The sequence below is a fragment of the Perissodus microlepis genome, chromosome 4, assembly GCF_051167445.1.
Source record: "Perissodus microlepis isolate ML-2025 ecotype Zambia chromosome 4, ASM5116744v1, whole genome shotgun sequence".
Classification (NCBI taxonomy): Eukaryota; Metazoa; Chordata; class Actinopteri; order Cichliformes; family Cichlidae; genus Perissodus; species Perissodus microlepis.
In genome coordinates, this window is record NC_140464.1 from 10568782 (window position 1) to 10585004 (window position 16223).

The window sequence follows — 16223 nt, forward strand, 5'->3', positions numbered from 1 at the left end:
TAAGTGGACAGTACACATCACACTAACATCTACACAAATGTTAGGTTTCCCAGCATCATGTTCCATTCTACCACGGTGATGCTCCTGTCAGTAGTTTTAATGTTGTGGCTCATCAGTGTACGTGCACATGTGAAATTATGAATGAAATATATGTATATGTATATAATCAGTAGTACCAGAATCAGAGTCCGGGTCAGACCGATCCAGACCTCCCACACTGCTGACGATGTTGAGAAGGTGAATGGCCGTCCAGGCAAAAGGCATGCGAAAACGGCCGAGACGCGTGCATGACTGCTCTGCCTGAAGGCGCAACTTCTCTAGCTTCTCCTTGTGCTGCAGTGGAACAAAATATGATCTGAAAAGATACTGAACAGCCTAAAACATCTGCAAGAGCCAGTATTTGCTTGCCAAAGACGACAGTAAATATTGCAGCCACCCTGACAAAATTGAGTAATTCTCGTGACTAGACAGTAAGAGGGTCCCACGTGCATGGCGGCTGCAAGCTCTGAGCATTGCAACAGTTTAAAGAACATTTTGGCTCCATTACCTTAGATGAATCTGATTCTTTCATAACCATGTAGGGCTCACAGCATTCACTAATATCTCCTTGTTGAAGGACTTTTTCAAGCTGAAAAACACATGCAAATGCACTTTTAACTCACTGAGAGCAATTATGTGATTTAAAGTAATATTTGTTGTTGATGTTCAGCGCTGTGAAAAAGTATTTGCACTCTTCTTCTGATTTTTTTAGTCTTTTTGCATAATTGCCAAACATGTTTCAAATCATCAAATGAATTTTAAAATTACACAAAAATAACCTGAGCAAATACAAAATGCAGTTTTGTATTTAGTTTTTTAGCCACACCCAAGTGGCCAGCCCATTCTACAGACCTGATTACTGTTAGGCGTGCTGAATCAAGAAATCACTTAAATAAAACCTGTATGACCAGGTGAAGCAGGCTAAAAGATCTTAAAATGCATCAATGGAGGAGGAGGTCCGGGAGGTCACAAAAGAACTCAGAAAAACATCTGAAGAACTCTAAGCTTCACTTGTCTCAATTAAGGTCAGAGTTCATGATTCGACAGTAAGAAAGAGACTAGGCAAAATTGGCACCCATTGTAGAGTTCCAGAGTCAATACCACCACTGACCAAAGAGAACACAAAGGCTCATCTCATACTTGCCAAAAAGCTTCGCAATGATCCCCAAAATCTTTAGGAAAATTCTGCGGACTGATGAGACAAAAGCTGAACTTACTGGAAGGCTTGAACCCTGTTACATGTGGCATAAAATCAAAACAGCATTTCATAAATGTGCATAATCCAAATGGTAAGCTGTTCGTGGTCAAAAACCCTACAATGTGGCTGAATTAAAACAATTGTGCAAAAAATAGCAAGCCAGAATTCCTTCACGGCGACGTGAAAGACTCACTGCCAGTTATGGCAAATCTTTGAATGCAGTTCTTGCTATCTTGGGTGGCAGCACCAGCTATTAGGTTTAAGGGGCAATTATTTTCTCACACAGGGCCAAGCAGGTTTGGATGGCTGTTTACCCTTAATAAATGAAACTATCATTTAAAATCTGCATTTTTATTTACTCGATTTATCTTTGTCTAATATTAAAATTTGTTTGAAGATCTGAAACATTCAATTGTGACAAATATGCCAAAAACTAAGAAACAAATCAAATGCATTTTCCCAGCACTGCACATGTGTACTTGAGAGTTTTTCAGTACCTTAATGACCAGGAAAATGTCAGGAGAAGGGTATGTGATGGAGAAAATGGCGGAACGAGCCAATGTAGATATGGCGACGTGAGGTGTATGGGGTTTTAGGAGTCCTTTCATCTGATCCGAGTTAAGGTCAAAGTAGAAATTCTCAGAGATCTGTTGGGAGGAAAGATAAGCGGGAATCAGAGGAGGCAGGGGAAGGAAAGATGATAATGGAAATGCACGTCAAGGGATGCTAATTCAGTTTTGACTCAGTGATCTAAACCGCAAGACCACTTAGGCCTCTTTGAGACGAGGGAAATTAAATTAGTGAAGTATGAGCTCAGCATTATGTAAGTGGTTTTACAGAGTGAAACTGATTGAAAGAAGACTCATTATGCCAAATAAGAACTAATCAAATGGAACAAAAAGAAATAAAACCTTTTTCTTTTCCTTGATGTCATAAAGGGCGAGTGTTCCAAATATTGGCTCGATTTCTATTTCAAACCTGAAAAACATACAAAATAAACAATGTCAAATAAGGAGTGCATTGGGGTATTTGTAATAAATATAATAACCAGAGCATGAAGATACAAATGCCAGGAACAATACTCCAAATGTTCCTTACTTCAGAGACAAACACTTGACCATGATCCTCTGGCCACAATGTTCCTTGGGCACTTCAGGAAGAGAGCATCTTTCTACTGCTTCATCCTGCCACACAGAAAGGAAAACAAGACCCCGGCATAGCATTTACACAGATGTCATGGCAACATAGTGGCAGAGAAACAGTGAAGTGTACACATACATAAAAAAAAGGATGAGTGAGAAAAGGAGAACACTGAGGGAAGGAAAGCAAACAGTTCTCCTGAAGTGGCTGGATTTGCAGACATTATGGACATTCACTTTATGGGAACATTCAATAGCTCTGAGCTGAACAAATGGCAACGGCATTTATAAACTCTGCTGCCAGAGTCTTCTGCTCCCTGCAGCTTTAGCTCTGTGTGGTCAGTGCTTTTCTTTTAGATGTCTGGTTTGCCTTCAATTCGTAGCACTGTTTAGTTAGGAGTGGAAATGATAAATACAGTTTTGTTGTCACTGACTAAAAAAGGTGCTTACTTTTTAATTTTAGCATCCATGTCAGTAATGCCTTTTTTTAAACACCAATGAAGTGTTGTTGGTCTATCTAACCAGCCCACATTATGACCGGTTTGACCAAAGCAACGTTACTAGCTATGGAGTTAATTTCTGTCCACCAGAAATCATGGTTGAATCAGTGCTGAATGTCTTGCGCAAGTCTCTCCCACAGCCACGATACTAGTTCTAGACTCTGTGTTGATGGAAAACCAGCAATATCACCATTTACACAGCTCCAAGTTCCTTCAGTACTTCCAGTGTGCTGCTAGTCTAAGCTGTTGCACTTAATTCATTACACAACTAACCTACAGAAACGCTGCACTTAAGATCGATAATTCCAAAATCTATTTTTTGATAACAGAATAATTAGATCGTGGGCTGTTTCAAGGTTCTCACAGGGTGAACCATAAGAGAGAAACAACTCTCAGGGTACATCCACACTAACAAGTTTTAGTTTTAAACTTTTACAACATTTATGCCTAACGCCGGCACTGATAAGACATTTTAGAACCACTAAAAAGAGACTTTTAGAAATGCTGCTGACCCAGATTTAGTTCAAAAACTCCAGCATTGTGTTTCAGCCAAAATGAGCAAAGTGAGCTTTCAGAATCAAACGATACAGACGCTTATGTTTGCTTCCTGCTGACGTCTTATATCTCACACAAAGAAAACTAAAACATTAGCTTGCTCGTATAGCTTTTTTGATTTCATCCTTCTTATGAGCATATTCTTTTTTTCCCCTCCACTGTTATAGCTTCCTCTGACAATGCTCCCAGTATTGCTCTAACATGTTGCTGTATTTGCTCTGTGGCAACCCCCAATTTGAATTTTCGTCTCCATGACGGCCTCATATTTGTGTCTGACTTTCATCTACAGTTACAACTCATCATGGCTCCATGCAGAGAAATCAGCACTGTGGAAATTGCTCTGTGTGCCAAAATATTACACTAATGGGTAATACTCATACAATCATGGGTATTTATTGCCACAAAATTTATAATAGAATGTTTCTCACCAGGAAATTGTGACCCGGAGTGATAAGCATTCATTATCAGTGTGATGTGTTTCCTCTAAACAGAGTAAACCTAAAGCTTCTCTCAGCTGTTCTCTTATTCACAAGGGGTTACCACAGTAGCATGCATCTGCATATTTGATTTGGCACAGACTTTTTTATGATGGATTCCCTCAAATAACCCCAGGGATATGAGTCTCCTCCTGGTTTTAACCCAGGATCTTATGCATATTATACATGTGTTAACCACTACACTATGGAGCATGTAAGCCAAACCCTATGTTGACAGTATAGATGCTGAATAACTCTTATTTAAACTAAATTTGTGATCATAGCTATAAATCATGATCATTTTTAATTTGCTCTGTTTTTTCTAACTTAAACCACAACAGAGTCAGACATAAGAGGATCAAATACAAACCTCATCAGGGGGAGGGAACAGGCCAAGCAGGTCATTGTGGCGCCCCTGCTGTCGTGCCTCGGTATTGCGGTGGTCCATGTCCTCTGCAGCTGTTTGTTCCAGCACAGTTGGCAGGAGAGCGTCTGGAGACGAATTCTTCAGGTCAAAGATGCTGGAGGCCCAGCTGCCGCGAGGAGTCTCATCGATGCTGACTGACCGCCGCTTTGCGTCATCCTGAACCACACAAGATTGAGAGGTGAGGTCATGTGTTTTTCTGTTTGATTTTTTCCCCCTTCCAGGCAAAGATGTGTTATAAGAATTACAATGCTACATATCCCATTACCCATCTGATATGACTCATGTGGGGAAAATGTAATAGATAATGGAGAAGGCATTTATCCATTTATCCATTAGTCATTCTTCATATAATTAGCTTGTTGACCAGAATACAACTCATACTGCCTTTCTCTGTGATAATGAGACACCCAGCAATCTGGCAACTCTATCTCTTAGCCTGTGTATTAAATGACAGCACTTTTAGTGTGTGACAGCTGGAAAACTTTTACTCCCGGCAATACTAAAACATGTTTCATGAACCTAACCTCCCTGAATGCCCATCAGCATTTAAGATTACAGGGTCTTTGAACATCGCAGTCGTCTACCTGGTCTTCCTGGCGCTCAGCTGCAGCAGCCTCATCCAGTTCAAAGGTCTGTTTGACCAGCCCTCGTTGCCTCTCCCTCTGCCGCTCAGAGTTGTGAGGGGTGTATGTGGTGCTATAGAGCTGATATCTGCAAGAGAAGAAGAAGAGTTGTCCAACTAATAATGTAACTGTCAATCACATGTGGAGTGAACACAGAAATGTGGCGCACATTATTACAAAATAGATGAAACGCATACTGTAGGTTAATTTAGCTGATACCCCTACTGTGACCACTTACTTTCTTTGAATGACAAGCCAGTCATCTGTGTAGACAGCCAAGGCATCTCTCACTCTGGAATCCAGCGAGCTACATTGAAAAACACATGAATAATTGAGCAAAGCATGCTTTTAATATTTATGTTCACAGAGAGAAGGCTTTGTTCCTATCTGTAGTGATGTTTATCCATTACAGTGATATTAAAGCTCTGCTTGTGTAGTAATGTCAAGACCATAAATGGGACTTGAGAGTTTAGTATGAGGATTGTGCTGGCCATTAGCAGACTAGTGGACTTACTCCTCTTCCTCAGGCAGTGGGGGCTCCAGTGTATTGCAGTCTTTGTCCAGGTGGAGGAGCTCCAGGTCATCTGACGGGAACTCCATTAGCTGCTTGAGAGGGCCGGGCTCCACCCCGGGAGCATGACTGCTCACATAGTCCTCAAAGTCCACCGGCTCAACCACCTCCGTCAGTGGAAGCTGTCAGTCAGCATTAAACTATTATGTACATATTACTATGATGTGCCCACAATTTCTAGCATTACCACTTTAATACAAAATCACAGAAAAGGTAAACATGTGAAAGCAATGGTTATCTTTTAATTAAGTGGCATTCACAGGAAAAAAATCAGCTTCTGGTGAGTTATTACATTTTTATTGGCATTTTTCACTAACTTCATCATGTCAGAGACTTCAATGCGTTCTTGCTTCTTATATTTACTCTTGGATCAGAGTAGCTTTGGATGATTAACCGTTCAAAATAATCCAGGTTTATTTACTATTGGACCTTATTGAACTTATTGAGTTCATCCTCTGTCGGAAACAACCTTATAGCTCTCTTCTCCCTTTTAATTCAACTGTTTTCCTGACTGACTGTCGCACCCAAACAAAAGGTTTAACCAGCACATGGATAGGGCTTCTATGCTCGCAGCCAAAGCTTGTTTGAGAAGACCCCATTAGGAGTATCCCAAATTATTAATGACATAGAGATACAACAGCAAAAACCAAGGTTCTGAAACCAAACAATAAAACGCAGTGCAAGAGATTACTTTCACAAATGCTGATCTGATTATTTAAAACTAGCCATGTTTAATATGGGAACCCACTACTACAGGAATGACAGAAAAATATAAAAGATCCACACATGGTTGGTAAACAAAAACTTCCTGTACTACCACATATATATCTTTATATATCTCTATGCACGCTAAAAAGAAAGAAAAATACTGTGTCTAAACAAGGTTATCCATTTCTTTTACAGTTTTGGTTTTCACTTCTCAATTTTGAACAAGGCATGTACTTTCTTTTTTATCTGTTTAATCAAAAGCAGAATCCCCCACAGGAACTACTGCTATAGCCCCTTTCTAAGTGGAAAAAAAACATTGTTGTCATCTTTTTTTTTCATATGGCCCAATTCACTGCAAGTGAAAAAATGAGGCTCTACTTCACAACCTATGTCTACCAGACTGTCTGTTAGAAGATCACAGAGAATCCTACATTTCTTCTGGGCTAATTAGAAACCATACTGGCATGTTTATAACAAGACAAAAGACAATTTCCAAGACAAATCACCTGATATAACCATCCCTTCTTCTATTCTTAAGCGTTCATGGTGAGACCTTGCCTAGCTGTAGAACAACACAGCTGAGTGAGAGCAGGTATGCTTGCTTCAAAGCCACTTGCTGTGAACACTAATTAAAAATGCAATCACCTAAGTAACATCTTCCTCCTTGTATCTAAACTCAGTACTCATTTACAAAGTTACACCCATCCATTTCTGGCCTGACTAATTTGAGCTTCAGAGCTGCCGGGCAGTAACTCTGAGAGGTTAAACACAGGGTGACTCACAGGGTGGTGCGCGCCTCCTCGTTTCTTCGACAACTGAGGTGAGCCATAGTCTCTGGACACTTGTTTTCTGACCTCTGCAGCAACCGTCCTGAGCAACAGAAAGGATTGTAGGTTAGAAATTAAACATGGGTGCAAATAACAAAATCAAAATCCAATTAAATGTAAGAGGGCATTTACATTTATTTATTTATTTTTACTTTAAAAAAAAAAAAAAAAGTATTTACATTTAACAGCTTAAGTGTCTACAACTATTCAGGAAGTGACGTCTGCACTTTCTCATATCCTACCCCACAGAATCTGTGAACCCCTTATCACCGTTTTCATCTCCTGGTACTAGTAGCAATGCTGAAGGGCAGCAGCTGTTCTGAAAAGGGACCCGATCCGATCTCACAGAGCAGGCACAGAGCCAGAGCTCCGTCCCTGGCCTTTATGAACTAATGGCAAAGGGAGGCTTAAAGACAGACAAAGCGAGGGAAGGAAAAAAAACAATCCTTTCCCAGAGACAGCAAGCAGCTGCTCCTCTAGAACCACATGTCTGTTTCTTTGATATACACAGCTGCAAAGGCTTCAACATTTCTGCTGTGATTACATTGCTAAGGTTCAAATCCACAAGGACTCCTTAAGACTAGTGACCTCCACTTCCATCTCCAATACAGAGCTAAGATCTCCTTGTGATGACAAATCAGGATGCATTTCTTTCAGGTTGAACTTTTAAGAACTAGTACTACATTACTGGCAATCTGGAAAGAGTTTCTGTAGCTTCTCTGCACACCTCCATTTAAAACAGGAAAAAGGAACATTATCGACTGCAAAGTCAACAGCCAGAACACCCCTTCCCACCCTTTCCTGCATCCGGCGCTAAACAATGCTCTTGGTCCCACTAAAAAGTCGGGATTTTAGGAATGGGGTGGGCGATTGAGAATTCCTCTTTAGGATGCGTTATAGAGAAATTATACACTTACATCAGAATGTAGCATCATGTTTATTTCTTGATGAAACGGACTATAAAATGAACTGATTTAAGCTGAGGTGAATAGCTAGGGAGGGGGGGGGGGAACATTTGTAACAAACAGGGAGCTACTTCCCTACCAACACCTCCACACACCCACACAAGCTTTGGTGCAGTTGTTATTCAAACACTCAGGTGACGGGTGTGACGAGTTTTGACAATTTTACCTGGAATGTGATCACCATATGTTCAGTGTGATGAAACAGTGCATTTCCAACGCATGCAGCACCACTTTTAACGGAGAGGCAGAACCAGTTTACAACGTGTAGAAACAGGTTACTAATATATTCCCACAAGGCGAAGTCTTTCTCTTATTATTACTCCGAAACAAATACTCCCACTTAAAGTACACACCTTAATAGCAGAGCAGCCTTTGGCTCGGCGCTGTTTTACTTAAGTAGCCCAATCATTGTTGACAACAAAGCTCTTACGATGCTACGACAACGTGTAGAAAACAGGTTATTAAACTCGCAAAAGTGCAAGACACCCATTAAGAAAGCGCAAACTACGTGACTAAACCCCTTTCTTGTGGTATTGGGCTACAGGTGTGTTTATACCAAGCGGTTTATGCTTTGTGATACCTTACAAATCCTAGCTTAGTGGCTATATGCACCGTCTCTCCTGCAGGTCATTCTCAAGCAAAGCAAGCGGCAGTGTAGTAGCCGTTAAACAATAACTTCTGTCACTGTCTCACCGGTTGATTTTATGAGCAAAAGCCCTCCTTTCGCTCGGAGTCGATGACATTTCTCGTCCCCATGTAAGGAAAAGTCTTCGAATAAAAACTGAAAGTGGTCTGCTCCTCTCGAGGTTTCGCTCTGTCCCGCTTGTGCAGGGATGCGGACTCTCAGACCGCTTCCTTCTCCACGCTGGGACCGGGCAGGGATCCCTACTTGTTCCTCCTAGCGGTCGGGAGCTGAACCGCGGCCAGTGCTGTAAAGCATACCTATACTACATCCGGTATTATTTCAAAATAAAACTCCATCGTCTTTCCTTATTGGTTTTTCGATTAAAATAAACAGAGTTACAACACTACCTTTACAGTATACATAACCAATAACTTTTTTTAAACACGTAAGAACTTTTAACATTACAAAATCTGCGCCTTTAAAATTGTACAATGCTGTGAAAAAAATCACTTTACGTCCGGCCTCACTATCCTTCCGCGTCAGTTTGACCACTTTGCACAAAGAGGCTATCATGTCTACCATCTGCTAACGCAGAAATCTCACCTGACCGGTTTAGAGCGACCTGTTCATGCCGCATATCCACCTCGGTTTAGGTTTCATTGGTTTCATTTCTGTTTAAAATTTAGGAAGTGGACCAAAAACATTTCAAGTCCTGTTACTTTCACAAAGAAGGTTTTCTGATAACATGACTTTGACCGTCATTAATAACTAGGTGGAAAAGGACTCTGTTTTCACTGGTTTTGTTCATTGCTGTTGTCAGGGGCGGCCACACAGTTCATGCGTCATAAAGCACAAAGAAGCATGCCAACTCAGCTTGCTCTGACCACTCAAGACAACACAGCGTGTTACACCTGCAGTAAACCAGCAGATGGGGCTGTTCACCATGACTGCAGAAAGGGGAAGCCTTGCCTGGTTGGTGTTTTTTAAGATTCAATCTGTAAATTTGACCTCTGCAAGGAGACAGAAAAGGACTACAGCTTTGTTTACTGGCCGTGTTGGAAAGTCATACTGGTGAGCACAAAAATACTTACATATTTCAAAGGCAAACACCTATAAGGGAGATACTAACGATGTTTTAAGCTTACCGTTTGACCAGCTCTTTTCTCTGTTGTATTTGAACACATAAGGAATGACATTGGCACTGACTCTCCCCTCTAATGGAGGACTTTTCAGTTTATGATAATGGCAGGTCTACATCTCCCTCCTGTCTGCCAGCCTGCAATCACCATTCCATACCCCACGCCTACTATGAGGAAATTATATAGCCATGCTTAGTGCTGCAGCCCAACCCCGCCACCCAACTCCCCCAACTCTCACTCCTTCTACCCCACAGTTCTCCAATTCAGCACCCTGGAGAGCTGCTGCAGGTACTCGGCTGTCCTCTGCGAGATGGCTGATGAATGGCAAGAACTGTAGAGCAGAGATGTGAAAAATGGGAAGAGAAGGAATGAACCAAGGGAAAATTAACCTCGCATGACAGAAGCGTGGCTGTAGCTGAGCAAAGACAGATGTCTCTAGGATATATGTTTATGTATGCATGTAGCAGCACTCAAGAGCTGCATTAGAGCTCGCAGCAGGCATGACTCTGGCCCATAGACACTGCTAATGAAAATAAATGAAGCTCATACTCGCCATCTCTCCCTCTATGCAGGCACGCTTCCACCACAATGCCAACACTCATCTTTCATTCTCCTCTGCCCCGAGATCCAACAAATTCTAATTTATTGGACGATGGGGCTCTCTATAATTGATTCTTTTATTAATAAAAATTCTATTATCTGCCCTGCATTCATGTGTGTATTCAGCACGTCTCAGGCATAACCTGAAGAGCTACAGTAAGTATATTTCTAAATGTCTGCAACAAGCATTTCAATATGAGCTCACTTAGTATTTGTACCGTGTTTTTATGTGACATTGCAACGTCCTTGCCTGGTTGAAAACCCACCTCCTATAAGTAGGCTGAACCCATTCCTGCTTTATCCTTCAGTCCACACCTTCCCTGCCTGCTTCCTTGCCTTTCTGTTCATCGAAGGCTTTCAATCCTTAGATCGGCACTATTGTTTGTGCGCCCAGCCCCCACGGCAGTGAGAGCCCCCACCACCACCACCATCACTGTTGTGTTACCAAAGAACAAAAGAGAGAGTGTCAGACACCACCCACTAGATCTCTTTCACACCAGAGCCCCCACCTCAGTTCCAGATGGGGTTGCCTTTTTTTCAGGGTCTCTCTCAACCCCAAGAGTCCTCCAAAATGGAGCCCCTCCTCCCCTCCCCTTAGAGCCAGAACTCAGCTGCCCGTCATCCACCTGCTCTGCTGCCACGCGCCCATGGCCAGGGCACGTCCCCTCTATATCCAGCCCCACCAGGGAGTCCTATTAAAATCATTATGCACTTCTTTTTTAACTGGCGTCTGCTTCCAGAGCATCACTAGAACCAATAGAAACTGGCAAAATAACGAAAACATTCCAGAGAAAAGCTAACAAAAACCCACCAAATAACCCTTCATGACACTTTCAATGGTTATATATAATGTTTATACACACACACACACACACACACACACACACACACACACACACACATATATATATATATATATATATATATATTTATGTGAATTTTATATATGTCACTAGAGACCTTGCTTGCTCAGCAGCTGCTCTTAACGCAGGGTGGAGATATTACACCAGATGAAAATTGTCATCAATAATGCTAATCTCCATCTTATACTGGTGTGCTATACAATGGTCAGGCAGCTGCTCTCTCTTTTTTTTTTAAGTTTCTTTTAAAGCATCAACATGGAGCATCCTCGGGAGACGATCTCTGCTTCAACCTCCACCCCTGTCTTGACCTCTCCCCTCCAGGGACACAGAATGGGTGCAGCAACAGGACACATCTGCTCTCAGACAGCTGTTAAGTCTCCTAATGTTGATCCTACAGTCGGCATTGGTGCAGGGGGTAATCATTGCTGAATCACATGATATCAGCTTAATTACTACCCCAAAAACACACAATCCAGAATTTCCTGGCAGTCAACTTATCCAGAGGGCATAATAAAAAGAAATAATAGCAATTTTGCTAACAACACAAACATTATTCCATAGTTATGCGCTAATATAATCTAGTGAATCAGTTGTATATTTCTTGAACACCACCCTGTAAATATGAGCAGCCACATTTTCTCCTCTGCCTACATTACATGCATGAATGCATGTGAGCCTGTCACTCACTAACCAAGATTTATGGAAATATCCATCCAAGCTCTAGTCAGAGCGGTGCACAGAGTGCACACTGCTATGAGAGTGCAGCCATATTTGAATACATGCAGATATATGCCTGTATGTTTGAGTGGTTTAAAGCCTTTGCTTTGGTCTTTTTTATAGTTTCTGTGCTGCAGGAAATGGCTAAAACATCTCCATATACCCATCCCACCACCATCCTCTACTCCCTAAGGGTTCAAGCACCAAAATCAATTGAAAGAAAGAAGAGTGTACTGTGGTCCTCCCCCTACATCTGTCAGGGAGGGAAAGCAGGAGGGGCCACACTTATGGGCCATACAGGAGAACAATATCAGTCCATCTGTCACAAACCGTTTCATCTCTGATGGGGTGAAATATAGCTCACAAATACATCTACTTCTATATCATCTATGTGTATTAGCTTACTGTTGTCCAAGTCTCCACCAATTCCCAGAAGCGCATGCAGTGGCTTTTTGTCTCATATTACTTTCCTCCCACCAGCCAGCACTCTCCAGCCACCTTGCAAATTATGCTTTTAAGCCAAACAGAATGGTAAAAGAAATTGTTGCACTTTACGCGCTGAAGCAGTTAATGAAAATGGAAGATGACCAAGCAACAAAATTTACATGTAAAAAGTTCCGGAATAAAAGTACAGAGCAGCAAACCTGAAAGCTTAATGAAAGCAAAAGCACACATTGTATTTGGAGAAAATACTGGAGAGCAAAAAGTAAGATGCAATCTGCTAATAAGAGTGCTCATTCATATTCAAATGGCGCTGCTGCTGTATTTGGAGGATGGGTGTGGCCGGCTGATTCTTCTTGCCTCCTGAGCTGTCGCGGCTTTGTGACGTCCACGATGCCATTTGCTCTATCAGATTATGCTATCAGATTGATCATTGTTCAACACAGAGGACAAAGTGTCAAACCCTAAACAAAGCCAATCAAAGTCTACAGTGCTACACACTAATCGCCAAGAAAAACACTAGGTATCCCAGTGATCCGGTAAGCTGTAGGAACAGCACAAAATGGCCTGACTGTTTACTGGAGAGAGGAACGAAAAGAAAAAAAAAAATCCCCAAGAGCCATCATGCATCTCTCTCAGCAGCAGGTAGAGCTGCAATCTCAGTCATTTATATTTAATTTCATAAGAGTTTCCGGCCAGACTAATGTGCTATTGATTTCAAGTCTCCTATTACTGAAAAGGGGACGGACTGTGAGGGGGAGAAAGCTGGACTACAGGGAGTAAAAGCCAGAGATTGAAAGAGGAGAGGAGGAAAAGAAGACAGTATAGGGGGAAGAAATAGAGTGCACTGGCTACACAAGCTTTTCTAGGAAACATTATAATATTCAATTTGAAAAGCCTATGTTATCTATCTAATAATCGACTTCCCCTCTATCAAGTAAACACCACAACAAAGTGTACATGAAAGCACAATAAGTAGATTCCAGGATGAGGGAGGATAGCTGTTTACAGTATTTACCGTTCATTGTAAGTCGAGGCATTTGCAGAGTAAATAAAGCTAAAAACACCTCAGCTCGACAGAACGGGCACGCTCACACCTCCTCTGTTGCTGTTGTGCCACATGTATGATTTTTCCTCCATGTCAGATAGAAATGGAGCAGCAGGGACTGAGGCGAGAAAAGAAACAAAGAGAATGTCTAAGAGCTTTGTGTATTTAAGGTCTCTCCCCAGATACCACCTCAGACAGGACAAAATGAAAGATTCATAAGCATGGCTTTATATTTAAAAAGGTTTTGAGTAATACATGGTCTCACTAAAGGAGGTTAGTCCTTCCTCAAACCCACATGAATTCACATCAGTAGCAGCAATAACGTTATGATTAGCAGATAATCACAGGGACAAGCATATGTGCGATATTTCCTTTAATCAAATGATAAAAATGTGGAACAGTTACATTGTCTAAAGAGGTTAAACGCATCACCTACACTTAATACAAACAAAAGACAGATACTGTACACCGAGAATTAAAAAGGCACATGGAAAGCAGAATATAATACATAAATAAAAAAAAATGACAAGAGCGTCTACTTCAGAGACTTCCTCCCACCAGCCTGTCTACTCTAATAATAGCCCAGAGACAACACATCCAGACAGACAGAGGGAGAGAGGGATATAGAGAGAAAGAGAGGAGAGAGACCGAGAAAAAGTGCAAGAGTGAACCCATGAGGGAGACTGCAAGAAAATTGCCAAATAATACATAAAGGGTTGAATTAGGCCAGTTGCCATTATCAACAAATGTCCTTTCAAAAAGAGGCTAATTTATTTTTGGAACCTTTCCTGAAAGCAAGAACTGCTTCATTGCTGCTGCCACAGAACCCTGGACTGCCAAGAGTCAGGCCTGGTGGAGAGACCACCGAATTAACCAGACCTGAGGCTGAATCAGTCTACCCATCCCCCAGATACGCTGTCATAGTGTGACTCTCTCACTCCGCCTGTCTCCTCTCTCTCTCTCGCTCTCTCTGTCTCTCTCTCTCTCTCTCACACACACACACACACACACACACACACAAGGCCACTACCTTACCACAGGGCAATAGCAACAGGCACTGGTTTTTGACGTAATACTGTGAGAATAAAAAAGATGAAGAACAGAAAATCCAACCTAACGAATTTAGACCTAAATTCTTCAACAAACCTATATTCACCACCCAGATGTCTAATATATAACATATTTATAACTGTATTGGCAGATCTACTGTATATATAAAAATGCATCATAAAAGATGCATCTATTTTTGCTCCTGTTGTACTTTCTAGGCTATTTGAAGAGTTAGCAGCTTCCTATGAATGCTGACGGTCTTCAGAATCAGTGTATTAATTTTATTCAGCTCTTTGGCATCAAGGTGCATTCCACAATATACAAAGAGAAAAGGACCACCCCAACAAGACTCCTAATCACCACTAGCGGAGAACCCTCAACAACAAGAAAATAATCAGTGGAATAACAAAAAGGTTTTTAAGCAAAACCAATGCTTGATCCTTTGATTCAGTAATACACAATAGGAGCTTTAAATGCCCTCTTATTCACAGAGGAGGATTCAGCTGCCGTGCTACTAACCAGGGCTCTAATGAGGGGCCACAATTAAGCCCATTTATTCACATTAAGTGTGAACTGTAAGTGGGCCTGCAGTCAGTTGACAGTCCTGGGCGCCTTTGTGTTACAAGAGCCGCTTTTATTCAGCAAACAAAGGTGGAAAAAACACAAGCACCTAATGACCGAATCTCGTCGTCTCACCTCAGACGTCCATGCACGCCAGTAGAAGCGTACGCGCATGTGTGCTATTGCACACACATGCACACTCTCGTTCTCTCTCTTTAACAAACTGACTCAAAGGCTCCAACGCATCCAGGCTGAGTTGAGTCACTGCTTGTCAGAACGGTGGGGGCGGGGTTAAGACAGACTGACAGTGGGGCTCCATCTCTATCCTCTTATTAACGCTTAACGAGTGCTTTCCTCATGCAATATTCATCTCAGCTAATATCATCCAAGCTCTGAGCCAAGCTTGCTACTTATGTAAGGCAATTATGTAAAATATCAGACAGAGCCCATGTTCAGAATCTAACTGGAAGAGAGCTGTGGGACAATGACAGAAAGGAAGAGGGGGTCTACAAGAGTGATCGGGACTGTAAGGTGTGAAGAACAGTAAGAGACACAAAGTAAAATTAAATGAGTTCTTTCTGATTCCTGCCCTGTATTTTATTATGAAAGTAAGCCAACATCCACCCACAGATGGTAACACCACAGATACCTGAAGGTTCCTCAGTGTCACTTAGGGAGAGCAAAGGAGAGGAGATGAACCAATCGGCACACTTTTACTACTCATCCGCAGTTAAAAAAGACTCAGGAGGCATTAATTCCACGCACAGCACCAACCTTCATTCATCATCTCAATTCCTCACATCAACAAAAACCATAGCCTCATGCACAAATAAACAAACATACACTGATTTATGCATACTCGCACGCATACCCCACCCACCCCCTCAGGTCAAGGCCCTATGGGGGTCTGCACAGAAATAGGTCATTTGTCACACATGATGTCCCGGGGCAGGGGATGCATTATAGATGAGCCCAAACAGCATGTCTCAGTGAGCACTCACCACACAGCAAGGGACATTGGAGTGAGCAGCAGGAGGTGGGCAGAGAGGGCTGATAACTACTAAGGATGGGGATATTGGAATCGTAAAGCAAGACAAAAATCACTACCGGCCACATTTCTGATCATAAAGCAAAGAAAAAAAAAGACTATT

At 41.9% G+C, this 16223-nt stretch overlaps 1 protein-coding gene across 4 annotated transcripts in view; it reads right to left on the minus strand.

Annotated features, from left to right (window-relative positions):
- The window catches only part of dock6 (dedicator of cytokinesis 6), a 41368-nt gene that overhangs the window by 22353 nt on the left and 2792 nt on the right, over nt 1-16223 (minus strand). For 2 of the 4 annotated variants that reach the window (XM_084925591.1, XM_084925594.1), the window contains exons 1-11: nt 8722-8924; nt 7019-7106; nt 5472-5650; nt 5196-5264; nt 4919-5045; nt 4278-4490; nt 2336-2421; nt 2149-2215; nt 1735-1884; nt 548-628; nt 177-333 (exon numbers count right to left, since the gene is read on the minus strand). In XM_084925591.1, the coding sequence (XP_084781717.1) occupies nt 177-333; nt 548-628; nt 1735-1884; nt 2149-2215; nt 2336-2421; nt 4278-4490; nt 4919-5045; nt 5196-5264; nt 5472-5650; nt 7019-7106; nt 8722-8771 (1267 nt within the window). In that variant the 5' untranslated portion in view covers nt 8772-8924. Of the gene's footprint in view, nt 1-176; nt 334-547; nt 629-1734; nt 1885-2148; nt 2216-2335; nt 2422-4277; nt 4491-4918; nt 5046-5195; nt 5265-5471; nt 5651-7018; nt 7107-8721; nt 8925-16223 lie in introns of those variants that run through there. The other 2 variants (XM_084925593.1, XM_084925592.1) reach the window with 2 other exon arrangements.